General features: G+C 46.0%; 1 protein-coding gene across 3 annotated transcripts; it reads right to left on the reverse strand.

Annotated features, from left to right (window-relative positions):
* Nucleotides 1–929: 929 nt before the first annotated feature.
* Nucleotides 930–27,577, reverse strand: Eloa (elongin A). 3 transcript variants are annotated; one of them, XM_047542194.1, is made up of 14 exons: nt 27,380–27,527; nt 24,957–25,157; nt 23,280–23,381; nt 18,999–19,756; nt 13,208–13,264; nt 11,946–12,052; nt 9,303–10,497; nt 8,847–8,961; nt 7,493–7,648; nt 7,296–7,393; nt 5,643–5,823; nt 5,350–5,461; nt 4,717–4,889; nt 930–3,230 (listed from the first exon to the last, which is right to left on the reverse strand). In XM_047542194.1, the coding sequence occupies exons 4-14, from the start codon at nt 19,071–19,073 to the stop codon at nt 3,169–3,171; spliced, it is 2,331 nt and encodes a 776-aa protein (XP_047398150.1). In that variant the 5' UTR covers nt 19,074–19,756; nt 23,280–23,381; nt 24,957–25,157; nt 27,380–27,527; the 3' UTR covers nt 930–3,168. The 3 variants fall into 3 exon arrangements, with proteins under 3 accessions (XP_047398150.1, XP_047398144.1, XP_047398157.1); XM_047542188.1 differs by lacking the exon at nt 24,957–25,157 and having other exon boundaries at nt 27,380–27,577; XM_047542201.1 differs by lacking the exons at nt 18,999–19,756; nt 23,280–23,381; nt 24,957–25,157; nt 27,380–27,527 and adding an exon at nt 13,559–13,625.

Raw genomic sequence — 27,577 nt, forward strand, 5'->3', positions numbered from 1 at the left:
CACTGAGTAGGTGCATCATCAGGAAGGTCTAGTGGGCTCTCCCGGCTTGTGCTGCAGTGCCAGGTTTACATGCCACTCTGTATCCCAGGGTCTAACACAGGTCCTGGCTGAGCCAACGTTCAATAGATGAGTAAGGGGCAAAGGACCAATTTACAGATCCAGGGATGGCAAACCATCAGATATCATGTTCCGTAATTAACTTCAACATGTAGCCATCAAGTACCAGAATCAATGAAGAACTGGGATATAACAAGTTGGGACCATATGCCAAGAATGCCCTTTTTAGGACAGGAGGGATTATGAAACCGTGTTGCTATGAGTTTTAGTGTAAGGTCCCCCCGCTGGACGCAGGCAGGGCGTGAGGCCTCGGCTCTCACCCAGTCTGCTGACAGGCCCTTCTGCATGAATGCCCCCACTCTGCGCCAGGATTGAACCCACGCCACTCTCCCAGACACCCCAGCCCTTTCCTATTCTTATTCTGAAACGGGATCTAGGTGCTGAGGAGCTTGCACCCTCCTGCCTCAGCCTCACCAGTAACCCGGAAGACAGGCGTGCGCCACCACAGCCGGCTCATGGAGACGCCAAGGGAAGACTGAAAGCTGGATCGGCACACCCCATGCAGTCAAGAGAACTGGGTTTGGGATCCTTTTTGCCACCCAGAGCTCTGCAGCGCGGCTGCTGTTCCGCCTCAGTTGCAGGTCCTAACCGGGCAGCTCAGCTCAGCTGCAGCTTCCCAGTGCAACAAGGGTTGGCGCCTGTCCCCAGCAAGCGCTTCTCACTCCTCAAACTCCCTCCCTGGTCCTGCTGTGCTACCACCAGAAACCCACCGTCCCCTGAAGCTCTGCCCCTGGGTGAAGGTCCCTGCCTCAGCCCAGGGAGCAGACGTCTCGACTTCTGTTCCCTGACACCAAGAGCAAAAACGCAGTAGGTGAAGCTTTTTTTGTTTTTTATTTAGACATGGGATTTTCCTTTTCGTATAACTTATCTAATTAAAATATTCATCTTGGTAGTTACCACAAAAAAGTAACATAGAAAATTGTATTTACATTTTGGGACCAAAATACAAATAAAGAGCAGGACTACGCCTTGCTCCTTCCCCACCCACCTCCAAGAAAGAAAAAGCCCCGGAGACCCTGCTTATCACACCAGGGATCACAAAGGACGAATCTGTAATCTGGTGATTCATGTGTAGTGTAGAACAGAAAAAAATTGCACACATTTTCACAAATGAGACTGAAGGTTCAACATCATTTTGCGTCTGCTCTGCAGCCATTTCAGTTAAGCTGGGTGAGGGGGTCATCTAGAAATTCAGTGTGTCCTCTTCTCACCAAGTCACATCCCTGATGCAGACACTCAGAGGGGGACGGAGAAAGACCTGGCTCTATGCAAACAAGGTTCATCTGAAACTTTATGTGCCAGAAGTGGATACAACGTTGGAATGAACAAATGTGTGTCCTTTCCTGCCCAAAGATTCCTAATGAGAGGAATTCATACTCAACTGAAATATGACATATGAAAAACCAGTTCAATGACAAAGACTCGGAGATCAGTAAGAGACAGATTCAGGTGGTGCACACTAAGAGGAAGCTATCTAGGGAACAGGTGCCTGGCACTTGGTTTCAGGTAAAAGACTCTAATATTAGATTTGGGATCCGGGCTACAGAATGCTTCATGCAATTCAGAAATACAGCAGATCAAACACAGCAATGCACACCGGAGAACCGCAGGGCCTTTGCTGAGCAGATTTCCTGCACTGCCCGGGAATCTCCGAAGGCAGCCCAACCGGGGCTCTCAGAGAGCCTGCGGGAGGGATGAGGTCAGGCCGCAGCAGGCGGCTGCCACACTAGCCACCTCTCCCCGCCGTTTGCCTTCAGGTTTCTTGAATGTGCACATCTTAAAATTCACAGCATCTACCTCCACCTGGGTCAGAACAAGCCGCTCCTACTCGCCGTGTTCCTCAACAGTCAGCAAGGAGCCGGACTCTGTCCTCCTCGAGGGACAGGCAAAGCCTCCCTTCCTAAACATGATGGATGCCCCCAGGCTCCCCACTCCCCAGGTGGCCCCTCTCCAGGCGTGGCCAGGAGGTAGCTCGCCCAGACACAGCAAACTGTTGTGCTCTTGCAGTCACATGATCTTACTTTCAAAGAAAAAGGAAAAACAGAAGCAACTTCCAACAGAGCATTACAACTTTGAAAACCATTCGCTTCTAGAAGCAATTCACAGGGAACAGAAGATTAAAGTGCTGGCTTTTAAAACTCCCAAGTCCTATTCGAGGCTAAAAGAGCCCTGGCACGTCCGGGTTTCATCCCTAAGCTGCTGGGGAGAGGAAAGGCAGGAAGAGGGAAAGAACCACCCACAATTTGAATTAGAAACTGGAAATGTTAAATTGCTGAGCCTGTGCAAACTTCTCCCAAGGTTCTGTGTCCTCTGGTGAGCCTGAAAAGCAAAAACGACACAAAGGACTCGCGAGGAGGACAGGTGAGGACTCTGGACTTCACCAACAGCCTCCCTTCATAAACACTACCGAGTGGCTTGGAAAGGTGCCGAGCTGCACAGGACTCCAGGCAACACTGAGGAGATCTCGGGAGAAGGAGCCCCAGGCACTGCTGTCCCCACAAGGCTCCCTCGGCGACATGCTGGGCCCTCCCTTCTGGCCCTCAGAGTGCAGCGAGCACCACACAGCTCTGAGGAAGCCCAGCTCCCTCTAGACCACAGTGCGCTCGGCAGAGCTGACCTGGGACAGGGAATGGCTTCATCTAACTTCAACAAAGGACCTGGAAAAGGAAAAGCTAAGTGTGGCAGAGGACAAAAACGAAAACAAAAAACCCTGGGGGGTGATATAAATACAATCTGGGGGCAATATTTATTAATTAAAACTATGTCTTATAGTTTACAAAGATGCTAATTAACAACAAAAGTATAATTGACCTTAAAATCCTCAGTGAGTCTGAGGCTTCACATCGTCTTCAGAGTTCTGAAGTGCACTCCAGGCGGGCGCGGGGCTGTGGGCACAGGCGGGTGTGCAGGGCAGCACCTGCGACCGTGTGGATTCTGAGGCCAAGAGGCTCCACAAAGCAAGCTTCTGGGCTCCTCTGGAAGTCCCACCCCCAGCCCCCACCGTCCCTGTATTTTTGCCCCCAAATTCCATCTCCAAAGCAAGTGCTTGGTTTATCGTCGGGAGAATCTGTTCTTGAAAGCTTTAATCGTCTTGGCCATCATGGGCGCAATTTCTGTAAAGAGAAGCGAGGCAGCAGTTTTAGGCGGGCAGCGGCTTAGGTCACAGCCCAGGGGCCGACAGCCAAAGCTGCTGAGCACCAGCAGAGAAGCGGACAGAGGAGAAGCTCTTTGCCAACGCTGTCCTGAAAGTCACAGCACATAGCAGACACTTGCTGAGGCCCTCGAAGGTGCATAACGTCACCGTCCCTAACCACAGTGCCAAGGGTATGCGGTGACTGGCATACCTGGAACTCAATCCCTGTCAACTCTGAAGGCCATGTCGTGTTCAACTCTGCCTCACAAACATCCAAACCAGGAAGCACCACCCACCCTCCACTCTGTCCAGCGCAGCAACAGGTCTAAGGTGAGCTGTGCGAGGCCACCCGCCTCCTCACTTAACCCGAGTGTGGCTGACACTTGGGTCACACTCCCAGCAATGACTACTAGCAGTGCCTTTCTCAAGGTAGACCCCCTGAGGATACTGAGGGTAGCCTATGGTAATAAATAAAGACCAGATACTAAAAATATTTCCAAGCTATGATTATAACCTCAGTAAATTATAAAACCTCAGTAAGATTACAGGATTACATCTGTAATCCCAGCAACTTGGGAGGCTGAGGCAGGAGGATCGCCAGCCTCAGCAACTGAGGGAGGCCCTAAGGACTTAGCAAGACCCTGTCTCAAAACAAATGGGCTGGGGATGTGGCTCAAGTAGTTAAGCAACTATGAGTTCAATCTCCAGTACCAAAAAAATTTTTTAAATAAAATCTAAGATGGACTTACCATTAAGCTATTAATAATTATGAACCCTGTATTATTGCCAAGAGAAACAGGTATGTATGTAGGTGATGAAAGCAGTGTCAAAATGAATGTTCACTATAATCATTCTTTTTTTTTTTTTTTTTGGTACCAAGGATTGAACTTGGGGGCACTTAACCACTGAGGTACATCCCTAGCCCTTTTTTATATTTTATTTAGAGACAGGGTCTCACTGAGTTTCTTAGGGCTTCACTAAATTGCTGAGGTTGGCTTTGAATTCGTAATCCTCCTGCCTCAGCCTCCTGGGATTACAGGCATGCGCTCCCGCACCTGACACTATGATAATTTTAAAAAGATGCATATGCCCAGCCAGGCGTGGTGGCTCACACCTGTAATCCAGCAGCTCAGGAGACTGAGGCAAGAGGATTGCAAGTTCAAAGCCAGCCTCAGCAAAAGCGAAGCACTAAGCAACTCAGTGAGACCCTTTCTCTAAATAAATACAAAATAGGGTTGGGGATGTGGCTCAGTGACCCCGATTTCAATCCCCAGTACTCAAAAAGAAAAAAAAAAAAAAAAAGATGCATGTGTCCTATGGACACCGCAGGGGAAAGGAGGGGCTGACCTTCAGTCTAGCATCCTGGAATGCTACATCCAGCACACAAACTCAATACCATGGCAGTGACATTCAAGGAGCTTCCAGAACTAGATTTTAGCATCTAAGCAGGGACCCAGAACACTTACTCTTCACAGCAGGCTTCCTAGGATCATAGGAGACGGTGCTACTGACCACTGGCACCAAGTGGGCGCTGCTGGTGCTGGGGCCGTCGTAGGCTGGCTCCTCAGAGCTGGGGTTAAAGCTGTTGCTGCTGGCAGGAAGGTGGCCGCTTCCTGTGGTATACGGGGCTGGCTTAACCCTGCGTCACAGAACAGAGCCGGTCAGTCATGAGCAGGAAGCACGTGCCTCTGCACAAGCAGCCTAAAGCTGCCTGCCACGGGACAACACGTGTTGTGGCTGCGAGCAGGGACACAGCACCCTGGGTGCTGGCACTGCCCACAGACACCATAGCAGCTACAGAGCAAGTGGACATCTGAGCTCGCCTTCTGTTCAGGTGCTTTTTTGGTTTAAATGGGAAAGGGGGAAAGTGTAAGGTAGTGCTTCCCACAGGCCAGGCCCCTGGGCAGCAGGAACCGCCATCCGCTCACGCTGCAGTCCAGCACAGAGCTCAGGAGGCGAGGGCTGTGCTCGCCAAGGCCTCCTCAGAACTCTCGCTGCAAAGTGAGTCACTTGCGGCCCTGCAGCTCCCTCTGAGGGCGGAAAGCTCCCGGGGCTCTCCTCCCTGAGCAGGTAAAGATGGAGCACAGCAGAGATCTTACTTGACTTTCTCAGGGACAGCTGCTCCTCCAGTTCCAAACTTCTCTTGCCTCCGTCGGACGTCACGAGGTGGTTTGGCCACAGAGTTGACGAAGGCCATCTTTGCTCGCCGGCCTGTGGAGGAATATGGAGATTAATATCTGCTTCCTGAGCAGTGGCACCACTGTTGTTACGCCACCCCGTCCACCTGCAAAGACAGGAGGCATCGAGGGACCAGCCCGACACCACCAGGCCCCCGACTTCGCTGCTGACCAGGGCACCACCTGCCAGCTCTTGCAGGCTCCCCTTCCCTTACCTTTGGGCTTATTGGCATGTGCAAATTGGATGTTCTTCGTTAGCACTCGTAGCCGCTGCTCTCGGGCGTCCTGAAGCCGCAGGTACATCTCTCGCCAGGACTCATACTCTTCTGGTCTTTCTTCTTTAAAGTCTCGGTGACAATGAACTTTCCATAATTGATCTGTGTCTTCAATTAATACCTGCGTTCAGGTGAGGATATCACTTATATAAAAGCATTCTTATGTATCTCTTTTCCATTTAGCAGTGACCAGTTTCCTCACAATTTTTTGGTTTGTATAAATAATAGTATTATATTAAAATGCCAAAATTCTAGGAAAAAAACCGAATCACTAAATTAAAAAAAAAAAAGTTAAGTGTGATGCACTAGTTAGTTGTAAGAGAAGATAACACAAAAATTAAGATCGTTCTTTTCCTTTAAGAAATGAGCAAAGGGTAGAGCTGGGTGAAGTTCAATCAGCTTCTTTCCTCGACCCACACTGAACTCTCATGACAAGGGGTCCACCGAAGAGGGACGCCGTGCTGTGCGCTCTCAGAACTCGAGACACAGACTCTGCCATCAGATGAGGGTCTGCATTACAGTACAATTCCGCCATCTGTGCTCTTTCATGCATCCCTCACACCTGAGTGTCAACACCAAGCACATGGCATCCGGGATCCCAGTGCTCCGCTGCCAGAATCCTCCCTTTAGGACTAGGCAAGCTCAAGGGAGGCACCAGAAGTTTTTTCTTGCTCCCCTTGAATCCCACCCTGATTCTAGCCCAAAAGGTCCACTTAAGATGGTAGGAGCAGGTAACAGAAATATGCTTGCTTAATTGCTGGTGGAGTTGCAAATTGGTGCAGCCACTCTGGAAAGCAGTACAGAGATTCCTCAGAAAACCTGGACCCACCATTTGACCCAGCTATCCCACTCCTCAGTTTATACCCAAAGGACTTAAAATCAGCATACTACGGTAAAGCAACCACATCAATGTTCAAAGCAGCTCAATTCACAACAGCTAGACTGTGGAACCAATCTAGACGCCCTTCAATTGATGAATGGATAAAGAAACTGTGGTATGTATACACAATGGAATATTACTCAGTCATAAAGAATAGTAAAATTATGGCATTTGCTGGTAAATGGATGAAGCTGGAAAATATCATGCTAAGTGAAATGGGTCAAGCCCAAAAAACCAAAGGTCAAATGTTTTCTCTGATAAGTGGATGATGATACATAATGAGGCAGGGTGGTAGGGTGTCGGGGAAGAGAAGAATGAAGGAACTTAGGATGGTGTAGAGGAAAATAGGGCAGGAGAGAGTGGGGGAAGGAAAGATAGTAGAATGAAACAGACAGTATTACCCTATGTATATGTATGATTACATAAATGGTGTGACTCTACATTGTGTACAACCATAGAAATGAAAAGCTGTACCCTATTCTGTACAATGAATCAAAACGCAGTCTGGAAAAAAAAAAAAAAAAAAAAAAAAAAAAAAAAAGAAAAAGAAAAAGAAATATGCCTGTTTAAAGGCCCAGAGGCAAACCAAACATACCCAGGACAGGGATCCAACCACTGGTCTGCCCTCAGCCATGGCAGATCCACAGGGACAAAGCTATTTCTGGAGAGACAAGCAGAAAACTGTTCTCTTCCCACCCAAAAAGGATACTCACGTGATTGTATTCCTCTATGCGATACAGCTGGTCAGGTGTACACCTCTCCAAAACGGGTTCAAGAATAGAATAGGGGACTCTTCCCACTTCAAAGATGGCTGCAGAGAAATCAAAGGTAAGAGTGTTGAATATCAGCCAAGCTACCCAGTGATAAGGTCTCACTGCAACAATGTGCTCAAGAGAAGCATGTGACTTACAATCGATATTGTTTTTAAGTACACGGATGCACTGCTGGTACAAGGTCATCATTTTGGGGAGATAGGCACACTTGGAACCGGAATACACCTGCATCTTGGAATTCATTCTGCGTCCAGTGAATCCAGCTTCTTCTTCTTCCTGGGGTGAAGAGAATGCTACAGGGCGAGAAAAACCAGAATGGAAATCACAAAAGGTCCTAAGTCATAGGTCCTCAGTCTTCCCCTTCCCTTTCTCAAGGACAACCAATGACAATTCTTATGGATTCTTCCAGAGACTCATTACCACTGAGCCACATCCCCAGTCCTTTATATTTTGAGACAGCCTCTTAAGTTGCTGAGGCTGGCCTTGAACTTGTGATCCTCCAGCCTCAGCCTCCCAAGTCACTGGGACTGCAGGCATGCACTACTGTGCCTAGCTCCATCCCTTCTTTCATTTAGCACACTTTAGAAATCATTCCCCCAGCACCGCAAAAAAAAAAAAAAAAAAAAAAAAAAAAAAAAAAAATCATTCCATGATGGTACACGAAAACTTTCTGTGTTTTTACAGTGGCCTATGGTGTGAACAGGCCATGATATATCTGTTTCTTTTAAGTCTCCTGCTAATGGACACTTAATGTGGCTTCTTATTCTTTTGCTACCAAACTAGACATTTGTTTTTTTAAGCTAAAAATCATATATATATGATATACAGAATAAAAGGCTGCTAGTAATAGCAGTAGCAAAGATTTACCAAAAACTTTGTATGTGAAAAACCTGGAGCTAAAAGCTTAATTGGCATTATCACTTTTGGGGTGTGGGGCGTACTGGATTGAACCCAGGGGTGCTCTACCACTGAACTACATCCCTAGCTCCTTTTTATTTTTTGTTTTGGAACAGGGTCTTGCCAAGTTCCTGAAGCTGGCCTTGAACCTGTGATCTGCCTGCCTGAGTCACTGAGATTACACGTGTATGCCACTGTATCTGGTGGCATTACCGTTTTCGAATTCACTTAACAACCCTACCATTATTACTTCTACTTACAGAATGTAAAAACAAGTTCCAAAGAAATTAAGATATTACCCAAGATCATCCTACTTAGAGAAACCAGTGTTGGGATTCAACCCAAGCCATCAAACTCCAGAGTACATTCTTAGGAAATGTACTCAAGGGCTGGGGAGATAGCTTAGCTGGTAGAGTGCTTGCCTTGCAAGCACAAGGCCCTGAGTTCGATCCCCAGTACCAAAAAAAAAAAAAAAAAAAAAAAAAAAAAAGGAAATGTACTCAAAATCTGATGTTATGACAACTCTTATGGTGACAGATCATGAATGCATTTTTACATCTTTTTCCCAATTAAAAAAAAGATATTAAAAATTACCTTTTCGCTTTGGCTGGAAGGAGGGCATCAACTCAAGGGAAGGAAGTGGACGGTAATTGGCCTGGATGGTGGGTAAGGGGAGGTCTGGCAATACTGGCAGTGCATCGGTGGAGACCTGCAGGAGAGAAACAATGAATGGAGGGCCACTTCTGCAAGCACATCTTTCATTTCCACAGTCAATTCCCAGCAGGTTGGGCTGAAGGGAGGCGTACAGGCATGAACACCACCACCGAAGCAGGAAGTGCATACAGAGGGGCCCATCACACTGGGACACCTCCAGTCTTTTCTTGGGAATTAGCCATCCTGACAGCAAATGAGGCCCAGAGGAAATCTGTGCAGACAGAAATGCAAGAGGCCACCTGCAAACAAGCCAAGTAGAGCAGTGGCACCTGGGCCCTACGCACCCTGCAGGGCCAAGCATCCTAAACCCGCAGCCACTGCGGCACCGAGGCTTACCTTTCTCAGCCTGGCCGAGTCGCCTCCAGCCAGCTGCAGCTTCTCTGACCTGCTCTCATTTGCCTTGGGTAATTTCTGAACTGAGTCCAAGTTTTTACTAGTGCTCTTAGAATCACTTTTTTTAAGTCCTTTGTCTCCAAGTACTGTGCCTGGAGTTTTCACGACCTTCTTCTTTTTCTTCCGGGGCTGGTCATAGCTGAGGTACGATTCAAACGACATGGTGGGCTGCTCAAACTCATCCTCCGCATCTGCCTCCTCCACCTTAGGGAGCGAGCCCAGTGACTTCCGATCCAAATGAGAGGTCTTTGCTTTCCCCTCTTGGGCCTTTAGGTTGTTGGAAACCTTCTCTTTCGTTCTGGGCAACAGGCCTCCCACCCCTTTTCCCGCGTCTAAGCTGTCCACACTTTGCTTGCTTCTGTCTGATTTGGTTTTTGCAGAGTCCTTGTGCTTTGGCTTTTTAAGGTGGTTGTCTGAAGCAACCTCTGAGGAGGGTGAGAACTTCCTTTTGAGGCTGCTGCCTTCTCTTTCCTTCTCTTTCTTGGCAGTACTAGAAGGTGGTCTCTCCTTGGCACTGTCCCCTAGGAGTGGCCTTCGGGTCTCCTCTTTTGGGAGGGACTTGTGTGGCTTCTCTCTGCCCACAGCAGAGGCCTTGTCATCACTCTTGGCATCTGCGGGGCGTTTTTCCTTGTGGCAAGATCTATGTTCCTTGTTTTGGTTCACGATCCCTTTTCCCTGGGATCCACCCAGGTGTCCTTCTTGACTAACTCCCAGTCTGTCCTGCAAGGCATTACTGTGGCCTTTTCCAGGCTTCTGGTGTGGAACGATGGACTCATGGTCCTCCTCTGGTGACCTGTAATGGTCTGTGTACATCTGATGAGGACTCGCACAGGATGGTGGGGACTGGACGTGGCCATAGTCAGAAGATTCAGGGTCTGAAGAGTATGTAGGTGATGCCCTGTGACACCTCTTCCTCTCATCTCTCCTCTCATGGCTGTGAGACACTTTGTGAGGTCGCTCACACTCTGAGAGTTTTCTGTGTTTCTTCTGCCTGTGGTCGGGACTGTACGAGCGGCTGCCCGAGGCCTTCCAGTTTTCTTGGTAGTCCCCCTCCATCTCCTCCTCCCGCTGAAGAGCATCCCGAGGGCGCTTTCGGGAATTGCTTTTCTCAAAGTCCTGTTCATCAGCCTCATTGTTTCTAAAATAAAAGAAAAAGCAGATATAAATCTCAGTGTAATCCTTGTTCAGACAACAAAGTCACAGGCCCTGAACTCACAAGAGATGAAGAAGATGCACAGAAACAACATGGTCACAGGAAGAAGACATGGGGGTACGTGTGAAGATCCTCGACCAAGTTCAAACACTGGGAAACCCCAAATATTCAATAAACGGGATTGACAAGAACACAGGAAAGATCAAATATCTGGTAGACATGAAAATGCTTAAAGATTATTTTCAACACGGGGACAGTTTTTAACCTGTTACATAAAAAGGAGGCTAAAAATGCCTTTTAAGAAGAGGTTAGCCAGGAGTGGTGATGCACACCTGTAATCCCAAAGACGGGGGAAGCTGAGGCAGGAAGGACATAAGTTCAAGGCCAGCCTCAGCAATTTAGTGAGGCCCTTTGTCAAAAAATAAGGCCACATCAACGTTTATAGCAGCTCAGTTCACAATAGCTAGATTGTGGAACCAACCTAGATGCCCTTCAACAGAGGAATGGATAAAGAAACTGTGGTATATATACAAAATGGAATATTATTCAGTCATAAAGAATAATAATATTATGGCATTTGCAAGTAAATGGATGGAACTGGAGAACATCATGCTAAGTGAAATAAGCCAATCCCAAAAAACCAAAGGTCAAATGTTTTCCCTGATAAGTGGAGAATGATAATATAATGGGGGTGGGGGGTGGGGAGTGAGAGAAGAATGGAGCAACTTTGTATTATGTAGAGGGAAATGAGAGGGAGGGGGTATGAAAAATGGTGGAATGAGACTGACATTATTACTCTATGTACATGTATGATTACATGAATGGTATGAATCTACACTGTGTACAACCATGGTAACGAAATGATGTACCCCATTTGTGTACAATGAATCAAAATGTAGTCTGTAAAAAATTAAAAAAATAATAATAATAATAATAATAATAAGGACAAGGGATGTAGCTCAGCAGTAGAACATATGCTTAGCACGCACAATGCCTTGGATTCAAGCTTCAGAACAACAGTAAAAAAGTTTAGAAAGAAACATACCAAAATGTTAATGCTTATCTTTAACCATTATAATTCTGATTCTTATCTCTATTTTTAAATACTTTCTAAGCGTCTACAATGATCATGTATTATTTTTAGAATTGAGGCAAAATGGGTATCTATCTATTTGCTTATGGTCCTGGGGGTTGAACCCAGGAGTACTTTAACAATGAGCTACATCCCAGCCCCCTTTATTATTTATGAGTCTCAGTAAGTTGCTGAGGCTGGCCTAGAATTTGCAATCCTCCTGCCTCGGCCTCCTGAATAGCTAGGATTACAGGCACACACCACCATGGCTGGCCAAAACATATATTTTAAATAAGAAGATGGAAAAGAAATAAAAATGAATACCATGAATTTGAATAAACTTAAAGAGAAATGTTCTCACCGTTCCACAGGAACCAGCTTCTTCCACTGGGCCACTAGGTCCCTGGCAAAGCTTCCAACTTGCTCATGTTTTCGAAAGCTATTTACTGTTTTCCCGACCCCAGTCTCCTACAAATTTAACAAAATGATTGACAGAGGGTTAGGGAACTAAGCTCACATTTTTCCTAAAGAAATAAGGCCTCCTGCTTTGAGAAACTCAACAAGCAATTTTTCCTCCCTAAAGCATACCCTGGCAAGTCTCAATACTAAATTACTTTGTTGCCTATGTTCAAATTTCTTGATGTCACAAGGTAACAGAGCATACAAATTCAGAGAAACATTTCCTTAAAACCCTTCTATAACTTTAACAAGAATGATTATAGCAGGTGTTAGACTCTGAGCTAATAGTATCTGAAGCAGTCTTTACAGTAACTTTGACCTCTAATCCTGGGGATTGAATCCAGGGAGCTTTACCACTGAACTACATCCTCAGCCCTTTTTGTTTGTGAGACAGGGTCATGCCAAGTTGCGTAGGCCAGCCTAGAACTTGTGATCCTCCTACCTTAACTTCTAGAGTTGCTGAGATCTCAGTCATGTGCCACCATACCTGTCCAGCTATCACCTTGAGGCAGGAAGCAGCTTTATTTTACAGAGGCACAGCATAAAGTCACAGAACTTGGATCTGAATCCAGGACCAGTAGATGCCAAAGCCAAATTTCTTTTCGTTCATTTTAATTTTGATATACAAGTAACATAATAGGGCTGGGAGTGTAGCTCAATAGTAGAGTGCTCACCCAGCATGAGCAACACTCTGGATTCCTTCCTCAGCACTGGGGGGAACACAGATTTCACCATTTTAAAGTATATTATTCAGTGTTTTCCAGAACACTCCTAATATTATGCAACCATTAGCACTATCTAATAGTAGAACATTTCCATTACCCTGAAAAGAAGCCCTGTTCCTCCCAATTCCCCCAGCCCCTGGTAAGCACTCATTTACTTTCTATGGATTTGCCTATTCTGACATTTCACACGAACAGAATCATACAGTATATAGGCTTTTGTGTCTGGTTTCTTTTATTTTCAAAGCCCATCCTCTAAATCTTCCTCTGCACTCTCTCCAGTGGGAAGGGGATGGGATATAGTTACATAACAAAGTTGAGACTGGTGATGTAGCTCAGTGGTAGAGTGCTTGCCTGGCACATGTGAGGCTCTGAGTTTGATCCCAGCACAAAAAAAAAAAAAAAAAAAAAAAAAGAAAAAAGAAAGATTCACAATTCTTACCGCAAGAATGTCTACTGTAATAGGCAAGGTGGAGAGTTTCTTCATATACTTCAATAGCTGCAGAGTGAATGAATAAAGCAAATGGTTAATTTCTGTAGTCATAATCATATTCACTGGAACAAACAGAAACATCTCATGGTTAAATGCTTACTCAGTGCTACATACTTTACAGTAAGATAGGCATGGTTATTATCTGTGTTACAAGTGTGAGAAGAGGCTCAGAAAAGTTATGATATAGACTGGGGGTGCAGCTCAGTGTAGAGCCCTTGCCTGACATGTAAAAAACCCAAGTTCATCCCCAGGACCACAAAAAATTAATAAGTAAATAAAAAGAAAAGTTATGCTACTTGCCCCAGGTGTAAGCAAGGCAGGATTCAGTCTGATCTGTGGCTTTAGATTCTGTGCTTTCAACTGCTATCTATACCAAAGGGAAGTAAGACAGAAGATAATCAAAACCTACTGACTGATAAGTCACCAACAGGTGTCATTCTGCCTCAATTCTGACAGAGAAGGTGCCAACGTCAGGGAAATCACTCATGGATCTGGCACATTAGAAAGCAAGAAGGGACCTCTACAAGAAAAGAGAAGAGTTTTCAGAAGGACTACAGTGCTGACCAGAAGTGGGCAGAAGCCAAGAGCAATTATGAACTACAAGAATAGGAGTATTACTGTCAATGATGAACACAAAATGCCAGGGTAGATTAGCAAAGATCTGGGTTTGGTCACATTTCCTTTCTAAAGTCCCTAAAACTAGGTCAAAATTGGTAGGCAGAGCTATTAAGACAGAGTTCTGGAGTCAGAGACAGGATTCAGTTTGAATGTCACCTCTTTGCCAGGTGATCTTGTGCAAGTCAGTAATTTCTGAACCTCGGTTACTTCATTTGTAGAACAAGAAATGGATCCTGTCTCTGGATTCAACTGACACAAACCATGTGCAGCATTCAGTCAGTGTCTTCAACACTACAGAAGTTTAAAACATGCTCATTATTAATCCTCTCATTAATCAGCTGACAGCTCTTTAAATGTTCTACCCTTGGTTCTTAACCAGGTATTGCTCAGCCAATTCCTACTTGCTCTATTTCTTTCAAAAATCATGATTGGGGCTGGGGTTGTGACTCAGTGGTAAAACACTTGCCTAGCAAGTGTGAGGCACTGGATTGGATCCTCAGCACTACATATAAATAAATAAAATAAAGGTATTGTGTCTACAACTTAAAAAAAATTAAAAAACAATCATGATTGGCTAAGCCAATCTGGAAACATTTGTGTATACATAAACAACTTACCATACAAGGAATGCTGCAAAGTACAAGCAGTGCAAAATAGTGCTACCTTTACCTATATTAGATAACAAGGTATGTTCTTTCTTCAGGCGCAGCCCAGGTTATGCCTAGTAAGCCATGTTGCTAATAGGCGGGGTAACAAGTCATTCTACTTCCACAATTACTTAACATGGTCACTAGGTAGAGCAATTGGATCATAGGTGATAATCCTGTTTGGGAACAAATAGGAGGCCCAGTAGTGTATCTAGGGAGCATGAAATAGTTGAGTAAAAATTATCCTCCACTTCAAATTCCACTTCTACTACCATCCAACTCAGAAAAAGTTCTACTGTGCATTTCTTGACACCCAAGCTAAGCATACAAAGATTAATGCCAAATCCTTTTTTACTTTATTTATTTAGTTTTGTGGTGGTGGTACTAGGGATTTAATCCTGGCATACCCCATTACTGAGCTAAAGCCCCTAGCCTTTTTAAATTTTTATTTTGACAGGGCATCCCTAAGTTGCCAAGGTTGGTCTCAAACTTGCAATTCTGTCTCAACCTTCTGAGTCACTGGTATTACACATGTACATCACTGTGCCTAGTGCCAATTCATTTTCTTTTCTTTTTTTGACAGAAAGGTACTGAGGATTGAACCCAGAGGTGCTTTACCACTGAGTCTTATCCCCAGCCTCCCCCTACACTTTTTTTTTTTGGGGGGGGGGGTACCAGGGATTGAACCCAGAGGTACTTAAACACTGAGTCACATCCCCAGTCCTTCTTAATATTTTATTTACAGACAGGTCTCACTAACTTGCTTAGGGTCTCACTAACTTGCTGAGATTGGCTTTGAACTCATGATCCTCCTGCCTCAGCCTCCCAAGTTGCTCCAGTCCTTTTTATTTTGAGATAGGGTCTCGATAAGTTGCTTAGGGCCTTGCTAAATTGCTGAGGCTGGTCTCAAACTTACAAACCTCCTATAACAGCCTCCTGAGTCAGTGATTACAGGCCTGCATCACTGCACTTGGCCTAACTCCTTTTCTTAAAGGCATATTTAGAATCACTGAAAAGGTTAAAACAGGCAGTTCTCCCTGTTTTAAAGTGTCCAGAAGGGATAGGTGGGGAACACTCACATATCATCCACTGTTCGTCAGTGACTATGCTAAGTTCTTCCACAAATACCTCATTTGATTTTCACTGTAAAGTGGATATTATTCTCCCTATTTTACAGATATTGAAACTGAGACCAGCGAGGCTCATTAGTTTCCCTAACAAGCTGAGAAGCATCCAACATGATGAACACTGCTTAGGAACGGTGTGATGGCACAGTCCTAACTCCTATGCCCACCTCTTAGAATACTTGAAACAAGGCAGAAGAGCTTTTTTCCTCCTCAATACTATGCTGCTTGGCAGTTTAGAGTTCACCCGGTAAAGGAGGTCACCAACAGGGCAGAGTCCCAGGACCTCTAAAAAGCCAACATAGAAGGATGGGGCCGGAAGTCATTGAGGGTGTGTTATCTCAAAGCCTAGCTCTAACTGGAAAAGCAAATGCTCCATTTCTGCTTCACTTTGGGTTAGGAGTGACGAAAGCACACAATACTGAAACCCTCACGATTTAAAAACTTATCTAGCCCATCGTAAAAGTAAAAACTGCACAACCTCACTATTCTCAGTAAATTCCAAGAAAAAAACTGAAGAAATAACAAGACAAAAGCATTCTGTGTAACCTCAGGGAGGTGGAAACTTGCTGTTGTCAAAACAAGGTATGGTCTGTACAGCCTGCAAGAACTGATAACAATTAAAAATTATCAAACATTTGCACAGTGCATGCTTAGGAATCTCAGCTGTCCCCTGCACACTGCTTCAACCCCAAAAGCAGAAAAATGTCTCAAAGCTGACCCCCTAGTTCCCCACCTGCTATCAATCTGTGTTCCTGGTAACACAGGACCAGTAACTTTATCACTCATGGAAATAATTTCCAATTCAATAGTAGAAAGAGAAACCAAGTGTCCCTGGTCTGCCTGATACCTCCTCTCCCAAGTAAGCCTAGATCATAGATGAACTTAAAATGAAAACAGTTACACTTAACACCAATGCTTAGTACCAGAAGATTCACGAGCACAGGTGTGGAATCCACCCTTTGGCTAATAATGGCTTGAAAGCAAGATGTAATTGCAAGTCCAATATTGCTCTATAGTCATCCTGAAATTTCAAGACCAACCTGTGGGAGCTTGTTGGGTTAACAGAGGGTTGAGAGGAAGAAGGCCAGTGTGCCAGCTTGCAATTTTCCCCCTGCAGTTAGCTCATTTCTGAATGCCAACTTTGCAAATGCCCTTTGCAAAAACGATCTTCCAGCATTTCTCATCTTCAGAAAGCTCACTTCACAACATAAAGCCAAAAATTCAGGGTGGCTTTTTTATGTTTGTTCATTTTTTTCCCCAGGGTCGAGGACAGAACCAACAGCCTCACACATGGTGTGTAAGTGCTCTACTACCGAGTTACACCCCTCAAGCCAAGTGTGATTTTTGTTTCTAGGAAAGGAAAGCCCAAGGGTGCTTCAAAACAAACGAGCAAGAAATACAAATAGTTCAAGTAAACATACTTGATACAGAAAAGCTTATTCCAAATTTAAATTCCAGTGGAAAAATGACCATAATACATAGAGAATTTTTAAAATCTGATAAAAATAAAGACAGCCAGGCGTGATGGCACACGCCTGTAATCCCAGCGGCTCAGAAGGCTGAGGCAGGAGGATCACAAATTCAAAGCCAGCCTCAGCAACTTAGTGAGGTCCTCAGCAATTAATGAGACCCTATCTCCAAATAAAAAATAAAAAGGGCTGAAGATGCTACTCAGTGGTTAAGCACTATGGGTTCAATCCCAGGTACCAAAATAAATAAATACCAAAGGTGGGGGGTGGGGGGATTTACATAATATAGCCTTAAAGTTTTAAAAAGTCAGTCCAAATCTTACAGTGTTCAGGAAAATGAACTAGTACTCAGAAATAATGACCATTTATTAGATATCTGCAAAAGGTTATTGTAAAACAAAACTTGTAAAAATGCCCGGCTGCTAGGTACTAAAGCACAGATACAAAATAAAACACAATACAACTGAAAACATTTAGGTTTTCATAGCTTTGTAACTAGCTGGAAAAGTGGACCTCTGAGCTGGCTATGACTGAGGAGAGTTAAAGAATGGCCTGATGGTGAGAGGCTGTGTGAAGAGGGAAAAGCTCCTCAGGACAGGCTAGGTAATAGTAAGGGAAAGAGAAGGGGGCCCTGCAAGAAAAATCCTGAAAAACAGCGATTAACATCTACTGAGCATTTTCCTCCAGCTGCTACTTGAGTCTTTTAGTTTAATTCTAAGAAAATGTGGGAGAGAAGAGGCTCAGTGAAGAACTCGCCCGATGTCCATAGCTGGCAAATGGATCAGAACCCGAATTTCGGCGGCATTTTATCTTCACTACCTCCCTCCTTTATTTCCTCTTCCACCAGGACTGGGCTTAGAGACACTTCTTGGCTAGAAGGCTGGCAGAGAAGGTGAAACCCCTAAGCGATTTGTTTTATTTTACTTTTGGAACTGGAGATTTAATTCAGGGCGTTTTACTACTGAACTATTTCCCCAATCGGCCCTTTTGTTTTTATTTATTTATTTATTTATTTATTTATTTATTATTTTTTGAGACAGGGTCTTGCTAAGTTGCTGAGGCTGGCCTCGAACTTAGGATCCTTCCTCCTCAGTCTCCCGAGTCACTGGAATTACAGACGTGCGCCGCCGCAACTATGTATTTCAATGAAAACAATTCTAACACCCACCAGACACTCCTGGAGACATCCGAGACGCTGAGTAACAAAGTCAAGAAGGGAGAAGGATGGATTTAACTTAACAGTCTCTAAAAGAAGCAACCAAACTAGTTAAGTACAATTAAAAATGGATGCCCACCTCTGCAGCAGTGAGAAGCGGTGGCTCTTACCTTTCCGTAAGGCCAGAGGGTAGCTAACCACAACTTACAGCCGCACCCCCTTCAATTACGACCTAAGTTTCTGGAGTACAGCTAGATGACAGGAGGCTTTATTCGGTGGCTCTGAAAGGGACTCACCGAGAGGCAGAAGGTCCGCGCTCTGCTACCAAACGTCCCGCAGAGGACGGGACCGCACACCGAGCCTCCCCCCGCCGCGTCCCGCCGGTGCCTCCTCGGGCCCCCGGACACGCGGAGCGCAGAGCGGGCTCGCGGTGCGGGCGCTCGACTCCGCCGCCAGCGCCCCCGGCAGGAAACAGCTGGCCCGGGACCGGGGAGCGGCTCGGAGCCCGCGGGGCACGCGGCGCCCGGTCCGGAGAGCGCAGGTCGGTCGGCCGAGGCCCGACCTGCGGGGCCACCGCGCGCCGGGCGCTGCAGCCCGCGGGCCTGGCTCTGGGTCCGAGCCCCGCGGCGCCGGCCGGTGGGGAATCGGCCGCGCCCGGCCCGCGACCGTTACGGGCCCGCGCCGCGCCCAACGCCCGCCCGCTCCGCGCAGCCCGCCGCTCACCTTCTTGGGGTCCGGGTTCGCGGCCAGGCGCGCCTGCAGCTTCTCCACAACTTGGAGCGCCGACTCCGCCGCCATCGCTGTCACTGGCGCGGCCTCCTCGCCGGAACTGGGTTCGCGTTGCGTCCTCGGGCCGAGCTCCGCCCTCCGTGCAGCCCCGGCGGAGACGGAAGCGCGACTGGCCCCTTCCGGGCCTCGGCCGGGGGAGGGGGCGCGGGGCGCGGGGCTGGGCGGTCGCAGGCCCCGCCCCCAGCCCGGGCCCCGACCCCCGCCCGCCCCGCGGCCGCTCGGAGCGCGCGTCGCGGCCGCCGACCTCGCGCGTCTGCTCCTGGGGGAGCCGAGCCCAAGCCCCAGAGACCGCCCCAGACTATCGTCCAAAAGGAGTGGGCCGCGAGCCGCACCCTCACCAGCCTGGCCGGGGGCCCGGTCGCTGCCCGGCGCTGGGAATCGGGGTGTAACCGCGGCGACCACCCGGGTTAAGCACGCCGTGCCAGTACCTTGACTTCAGCCTCCTTATAACTCATGGAAACGAGTTATCCCTGTTTTACAGATGAGGAAACGGAGGCCCAGGAAAATGGAAAAAACTTGCAAGAGTTCACATAATAGTTAATGAAAACGGAATTTGATTTTAAAAAGTGTAGGTCCACCGTAGTCCACACCTCTGAAGAGGTCAAGGAATTGAGGGCCAGAGGGATATGTCCAGTCAAAACATCTTAGCTCCTTCAGGCAATAATGGCCTGTCCCCCTTCCCTCAACAGTGTCTGAAAGGCAGCAAATAAATACTTCTTGAATGAATGAATGAATGGCTGTTTCCTCTTATGACCCCACCCATCAGCAGTAGATCCTGAATCAGAACAGCCCAAGACACCTCCCTCCCTCACACCAACCCTCATCCAAGAAGTACTAAATTCTATTACTTGGTGAAAGTAATTTTATTACTACTCAAAAGAGGAACTAAACAGTTGAAACTAACATAAAATACCAGCATCAATTAAATCTCGTTTGATTAGGTCAGATTACATTAGATTCTAACAAAATCTCCAGGAGCAAATTGACAATGTAAACAGGCTGATCTTTCCCCCAAAGCAAGGAAGCCCAGACACATCCAACTCTGGAAGAAAACAAAATATAAACTGTTTCTTCAAATGAGCACTCATTCACTCTAGCTAGGGACGCCCCCCTGCCATGTCCCCACACCTCTATTCGGTACCCCACCACAAGGTCCCTCAGCAACTGACCCTTTTCAGGGAAATTGAAGTTTATTTGTCTTGTCCCTGGGCTGTTTATCAAGTACAATGAACAACCTGGGACCTCTGCTGCCTACCATGATCCAGCTACATCATGGGCCTTGGATGAAAAGCCCAGGAAAAGGGCTGGTGTGCAGCACTGCCTGTAGAGCACCTGCTTGCCTGGCCTGGATGAGGTCCTGGGTTCATCCCCAGCACCATGGGGGCAAAAAAAAAAAAAAAAGGTCCACATAAAATGACCATTTGCTTTGGGCCCTAAACTCTGTATCTAGGGGTGTAATAGAAAAGGCAATTAACCAAGTGTGAGACCTGGATCATAATCCCAGACCTGGAGTCTCTTCTGCACAGCAAATGCTTTTTTTTTTTTTTAATATTTTTTTAGATGTTAATAGACCTTCATTTTTACCCCTTTATCTTTATCTGGTGCTGAAAATCAAACCCAGTGCCTCACACATGCTAGGCAAGCACTCTACCACTGAGTCACAACCCCAGCCCCAAGCAAATGCTTTTTACACTTTAAATTGCTTCCATTTTGAAAATGTAGCACTGGGGTAATGGAATACAGGCTGCTTCTTAAAGCAGAATCGCTGACTAACTGACCTGGTGCATACTTGGAACACATGGAACGTTCTGCAAATGTTACGCAGGGAGATCTCAACAACTAAAATGAAAAGAAACCACGCAGGCTGTTGACGGCTTCTGGAGAGGGTTACCACCTCTTGTCCTTTACGGTCCATCTACAAAGTACTCTTACATTTGAATATATGTTCTCTGATGAGCAGTTAATTATATATGTGTTACTGTCTGATTTAAAAACAAAGTTTTTAAAGGAGCATGGTGACACATTTCTATAGTCCAGCAACTCAGGAGGTTGAGGCAGGAGGATCACAAGTCTGAGGCCAGCCTGGGTAAATCATTGAGACCCTGTCTCAAAGTAAAAAAAAAAAAAAAAGGTTGGGAATTAGGCCAGTGGTAGAATGCCCCTGGGCTCAATCCCCAGCACTGAGGAAATTTTTGGTGGGGAGGGGAGAACCAGCCAAAAGTGGTAGTGTGTTTGTTTACTGGGGGTTACCATTGTAATTCTTGATTTACACAGGGGTGTTCAACACAGAAACGAATTTCCTAAGATCAGGGGGGCAGTTTTGTCCATCTCAAATCAGCAATACTTAGCACACAGATGGCATTCAATGAAAGTTTGTTGAAAACTAATTATCAAACTTAAGTCTAGCTCGGATTTTCATCTGAAAACCTGAGAGGGGTTCTCTAGCCTCTTACCACCACCATTAGAGTTTCTCTGGGAGAATAACTAACAGACCTTTCTTATTCCGCCGCCAGGATGCGTTTAAGGCTAGAGCTGGGGAGAATGATGGACAGGGGAGCTCTCATCTTCTGCTTTGTACGATTTTTGAGTTTTTGCAATAAGCGAAGTTTACTTTCATAATGAAAGTAACTTAAAGGTATTTTAATTTTGGAAAAAAGTGACCCCAGGCTGGCTCATGTTAGGGAAATTGAAACACTGGAAGACAAATAATAAGTAAATAATGATGAAACAAACATCTTGTCCTCAACAGCAGAAAGAAGACCCTCTTCTAGAGTTTCAAGTGACATTCTTTGGGCTGGACAGACCCTGGACTAAGTGAGGGTCACTGGCTTGGTCCCCACCCTGCTGCCCTGGGCTCTGCCATTCATCTTAGCACGCAGGCAGCATCTGAGGTCTCAGGTGGTGGGTGTAGGGAACACAGGCTGCAGTTCGGTGACAACCTGAGTTCCAATCCCCCTCTCACATGTTAACTGTATGGCTCCCAATTATGTTGCCTACACTCACTGAAACTTTCCTCCTCCTTTCTATACTTCTTGTGAGACCCATCATCATGTTAAGTAAGTGAAATATAGTAGTATTTTTGAAAAAGCAGGAACTGTTAAGAAAATGCATCGCCTAGTCAAGAGAATGCTGGGATCTGCCGTAAAACGGGTGAAAACTCTATCTGGGCAAATTTGTTCTGCAAGCTGTGGCTGCTGTTCTCCCAACAGGCTCAGGTTTCTGAATTCACTACATTCATCTTTGTTTCACATCCTTCAAACACGTCCAGCTGGTTATTTACTCAAGGATGGCACCTTCCTAAAGGACGTGTTTCACACTCCGCTAGAATCACTCCTCAAATACAGTAATGGGAATGGCCTGCTCCAGGAGTGGTGCCCAAGTCAAAATCCACACGGTCACAGAATGCCCGGAAGTGGGATTAAACTCTCCACTAGCAGCTTAAGGATATCAAACCTAGATACCCTCTGAGGCTATGTAAAGAGAAGAGATTTCAGCATTCTCTAGAGCCCTCGGTGAGCAGGTCACAGAGAATCTATATTTTCCAGAAAAACAGCTACCAAGAGAATAAAAAAGTAGGGGGTGGAGCTCTGAGGCACAGCACATGTTTAGCATGCAGGAGGCCCTGGGTTCAATCCCCAGCACAAAAATAAGTAAATTTTTAAAAAATCAAATAGTAACATATAATTTGATACTTTAAAACTTTACCAATGCATACAAATTGTATCCAGGTAGTAACCTACATGTCTTCCCTTAGCTCCTCTTGTTTATTTTTGTTATAGCACTTAACACAATTTGAAATTACCTAATTAGTGGTTCGTGTGTTTATAGTCTCTTCCTACTATGGAAGCTCCAGGAGCAACACTGTGCCTGGGACCTAGTAGGTACTCAATAAATGCTGAGTTGAATGAAAACTACCTCCCAACACCGTACAGATTTCAATGAAACTGGAAGCACCTGGCAATGTGTATCAACCAGTGACGTTACCTCAGTCCATCGTCACTGCCTGTTTCCTGGATGAGGGAATCGATGCTTAGAAAATTTAAGTGACACCATGCCCTCAGCCCCAGACCTGGAAGTGTGGGTGTGGTCTTTGCTGGAATGAAGTCGTCAGAAAGCGTGTGAGCTAAAGGCAGACAGCCCAGAACTGATGGGGATGGAAAGGAAGGGAAAGCGGAGGAGGGCAACAGGGAGGAGAGGAAGGAGTGGCTGACTCACGTGCTGCGCTGGTTTTGTCCTTCACGATGGCAGAGGCTGTGGCTTTGTGTTTGGCTGTTGTAAGATTACACATTCTCAAAGTGGTCTACGACTCCCACCTCTCTTCAAGAAAACAAAACAAAAAGATTAAAGAGGGAAGGAGGACAGCATCAGAGCACAGCACCACAGAATGGGGTGAGAGCAGCTGCCATTTGCTGGGTGTCTTCTCGGAGGTCCAACTCTGTGCTTCCTTTGAGACACCTCACCTCCCTGCCTTCCAGTGACCTCCTGAGCAATTTTAAAGATGAAGAATCCAAGACTTTGAAAGGCTAAGGAACGGTAGAGTAGCAGAACGGGGGAGGGAGGAGGGGAGGGGCGGGAAGGAAAAGGGGAAATGAGGATTGAGATAGAATAAATCGAAACCCAGGCATATATGATTTTTTTTAATCAAAATGAACCCAACTATTATAACTATAATGCTTTAATTTCTAAAAAAAATGCTCCCTAAAAATTAAAAAAAAAAAAAAAAAAAAAAAGGCTAAGGAACTAGCTCCAATTTGGTAATGGATGAACCCAAAACATGAACAAGGTCTGCTCGGCGCCAGGGCCCGCAGTGGCCTATGCTCCAGGCTTGAAGGCCTGGGCGCTGGTCACCCTCCTCTGTCCCTACCTCGCTGCATGACTGGGAGGCCTGCTTCCTCATCTGGTCAAGCTATGACGACAGCACCAGTGAAGACGCAATGCCACCAGTGCTCAGTGTCTAAAACGCGCCGGGCCTTGTCCTGAGCAACTTGCATTAACTCTCAACTCTACCTTAAAAACCACTTTGTAATATAGCTACGTCATCTCCGTTTCACAGAGGAGGACGGTGTCACTGAGGATTTGCTACCTCCCCAAGGTCGAGGAGCTTGTAAGCAGCACAGCCAGGATTCAGAGTCAGGTTTGTATGGCACCCAACTCAAGTTCTTTGGCCCTGAGCTGCCCTGCTTCCTGTTGTCCGAGAAGCCACCTGGAAAGATACCATCCAACGCTTCATTTGTTCATCCAGCGTTGGCGCGCGTGACTGGTGTGCAATGAAGGCTGTGTAAGATGAATTTGGTGAGTAGGAGCACATTATGTAGGGCTTCGGAGACCATGGTAAAGAAATTTGCACTTTATTCTGGTTTTATGAATTCTTGGTAGGTAAGTGACAAAACCTATACTTATTTTAATACAGTAGACAGCACATGAAAGGTTTTTGACTGTCCCCTTGTTACTCTGTCACCTTTATGGTCTCCTTTTTCACCATTTTCTCCCCTAAGTGCTGTGCTTCCTCAGGGCTTGGTCCTAGATCTTTGTTTTTATAACTACACACTCTCTTTGGGCACTTGCATCTGATTTCATGGTTTCTACCATCAATAGGCTGGTGATTCCCAAATCTATAGGGCTAGTCCCATGTTTTAAATTGCCTGGATGGAGTTCAAAATCTGTCTGGATGGACATTTTCTCCTGGCGCCCCGTGTGCCTGTGACTCAGCAAGGGATGGAATTCGTTATCTTCTCCATCAACCTATTCTCCTCTGGGGACGTCGGGGCTCTCGAGGGTATAAGGGCATAGCTCAGTGGTACAGTGGTGGAGCACTTGCTCAACATGAGGGAGGCCCTGGGTTCAGTCACACACACACACACAAAGTAGCTGAGTGAGTGAATGAACACCTACAAAGAAGAGAGGCCCAGCTGCCTGGAGGGCACGAGGGGCTCTCAGAGAGGGACCACATGACAGATCTTGCATGAGGGGATTCGCCAGGTGAGAACAGCATGGAAGAAGACTCCAGGTGAGGCAATGGCAGGTCTAAAGGGATCTGAGGTCTGCCGGCGTGAGTGCTGGCGGACACGGACAGACACACTGCTGGAGCGGGTGCTGCAGGGAATACAGAAGACATCATGGAGACAAGCAGCACTCACGGTGGGCCCCCCACACTTTGTCAAAATGGCCCCAACTGATAAATTTTCACACTTCCTCCCAGGGGATACTGATTAAAGTAGTTGTGGGGCTGGAATATTCTACCTTGAAGACAAAAAAGAGACTACCTGAACACAGACGCCAAACCAGCCATACGGAACAACCGCATTCAAAACAGCATGACCTCTTACAGCCCTCAAGGAACTTACTCTCTAGAGAAGTCCCTGTGACCACAAAGCAGAGATTTTCACCACAAAGACAGACGGGCCTGAGCTGGGCTCGGTGGAGCACGCCTATAATTCCAGTGGCTCGGGAGGCTGAGGCAGGAGGATCACAAGTTCAAAGCCAGCCTCAGTAACTTAGTGAGGCCCTGAGCAACTCAACAAGACCCTATCCCTAAATAATATATATATATATAATATATATATATATATATATTTTTTTTTTTTTTTTAAAAAAGGGGGGCTGGGGGTGTGGCTCAATGGTTAAGTGCCTCTGGTACCAAAAACAAAAACAAAGAAAGACCAGCCTAAAGGCAGAAAGCCACAGGAAGGCCATTCCAGGGAGCAGAGCTGCCTGAAACAGACTGACTGACTCAGAGACAAACACAGTTTAGATCCCTCCCCAGATAAAAGCCCCTCTGACCTAGGGTAACAGAAGGCCAGCTATGGTAACAACACAAAATCAAAGGGCAGCCTAGCACTGTTTGCAGAGGTGGGGCCTTCAATATTTGCTCACTTAAAGGACAGCCTCACGAGGTGGGTATTATTGCCCCTAAATAGAGGAAGAAACAGGCTTGGTCAGGGTATGGGAATCAGTGGGCTGGAGCCCAGCTTTCTGGCTATGGAAACGTCGTCTCCCACTTTACCATAAAGGGCATCACAAGGCAACTGACCCATGAAAAAGGGAGGCCCTCTGCGTCCTGGGGGAACTCACGGCTCAGCCTCCTGCTGGATCATGTCTATGCATCTGCTTATCAGAGTTTCAAAGTAGCCCTCTCTCAAGTTCCAATGCCCTAAAAGAATCATTGTTTCCTTAACGCCACTAGTTCCCCTTTCTACTTCCTGGTTTTAAAGGGGCAGAATAATAAAAAAACCTCTCAGTTTGTTTTTTCATCAAAGTGGGGAGCCGTGATCATGGAAAAAGGTGATAGCTAAATCAATAATACTTGTGCCAAGAACTGCAGAATAAAGAAGAAATCTCACGCTCTTGAAACAGGACTTGATTTATTCAAGCTTTTTTTTCTCCTGGTGCTGAAGATTCAACACAAGGCCTCACACATGCTAGGCAGGTGCTCTACCACTGAGCTATCCTCCAGTCCTATTCAAACATTTATTGAGACTCTACTTGGTGGCAATACTGAGTTTGATATTGGGTCTTCTGATATGTGCAAACTAACAATGGGTTCAATCTAGCAGGTGTGTTGTCATTCAAAAGAAAAATTCTGGCCTGGCACAGTGACACACACTTGTAATCCCAGCAACTTGGGAGACTGAGGAAGGAAGATCACAAGTTTGAGGCCAGCCTCAGCAATTATTATTATTATTACTTTTTTTTTTTTTTTTTTGGTACTGCATATTTAACCCAAGGGAGTTTTACCACTGAGATACATCCCTAGCTCTTTCTATTTTTTATTTTGACACAGGGTCTCTAAATTGCTCAGGGCCTCACTAAATTTCTGAAGCTGCTCTTAAACTTGCAACCCTCCTGCCTCAGCCTCCCAAGTCTGAGATTACAGGCATTCATACCAGCATGCCCAGTAGCCTCAGCAACTTACTGAGACCCTGTCTTAAAAAACAAAAACAAAACAAAACAAAAAAACACACCAAAAACAGAGCTGGGGAAGTAATTTGGTGGAAAAGCACCCCTGGATCCAATCCTCAGTACTTAAAAAAAAAAAAAAAAAAAAGAATTCTATTAGGGAAACCCTTAAATTTATTGGAATACAGAGGACAATCTAAACCAGAAATAGGGCTGGGTTGGGGGTGTGGCTCAGTGGTAGAGCACTTGCCTAGCATGTGCAAAGCTCTAGGTTCTATTCCCAGCACCCCAAAATTGACTTGAAACAGAAATATTATTACTGAAGAAGAAACTTATATAGACACATAAAAAGATATTCAATCTCAGCAGTAATCAGGGCAAGGCACATTAAAACCACAATGAAACACTCTTTTACTCACCAGATTGATTCAGAGGCTGACAAGAACACATGCCAGCAGAGCTGAGGTTGCAGAACAAGAAGCATGCTCAGGTGCTGGAGGAGTGACAGGTACAACAGGCGCCCAGTAAATATTTTGCTAAAGTAAGTCAGAAAGGCTGGGAGAAGAGGGAGCCACCCGCAGCCTGTGGCTGAACTGGGGCCGCTGGCATGTTCTATT

This window comes from Sciurus carolinensis, chromosome 1 (genome assembly GCF_902686445.1).
Source record: "Sciurus carolinensis chromosome 1, mSciCar1.2, whole genome shotgun sequence".
Taxonomy (NCBI): domain Eukaryota; kingdom Metazoa; phylum Chordata; class Mammalia; order Rodentia; family Sciuridae; genus Sciurus; species Sciurus carolinensis.

Bases quoted from the DNA above. Each gene is read 5' to 3' on its own strand.
- Eloa (XM_047542188.1), bottom strand. From the start codon at position 19,073: ATGGCGGCGGAGTCGGCGCTCCAAGTTGTGGAGAAGCTGCAGGCGCGC. The intron at 8,962-9,302 runs GTAAGCCTCGGT...TCTCTCCTGCAG, and splicing joins ACTCGGCCAGGCTGAGAAAG to GTCTCCACCGATGCACTGCC. The intron at 3,231-4,716 runs GTAAGTGTTCTG...TTCTCTTTACAG, and splicing joins TAGGAAGCCTGCTGTGAAGA to AAATTGCGCCCATGATGGCC.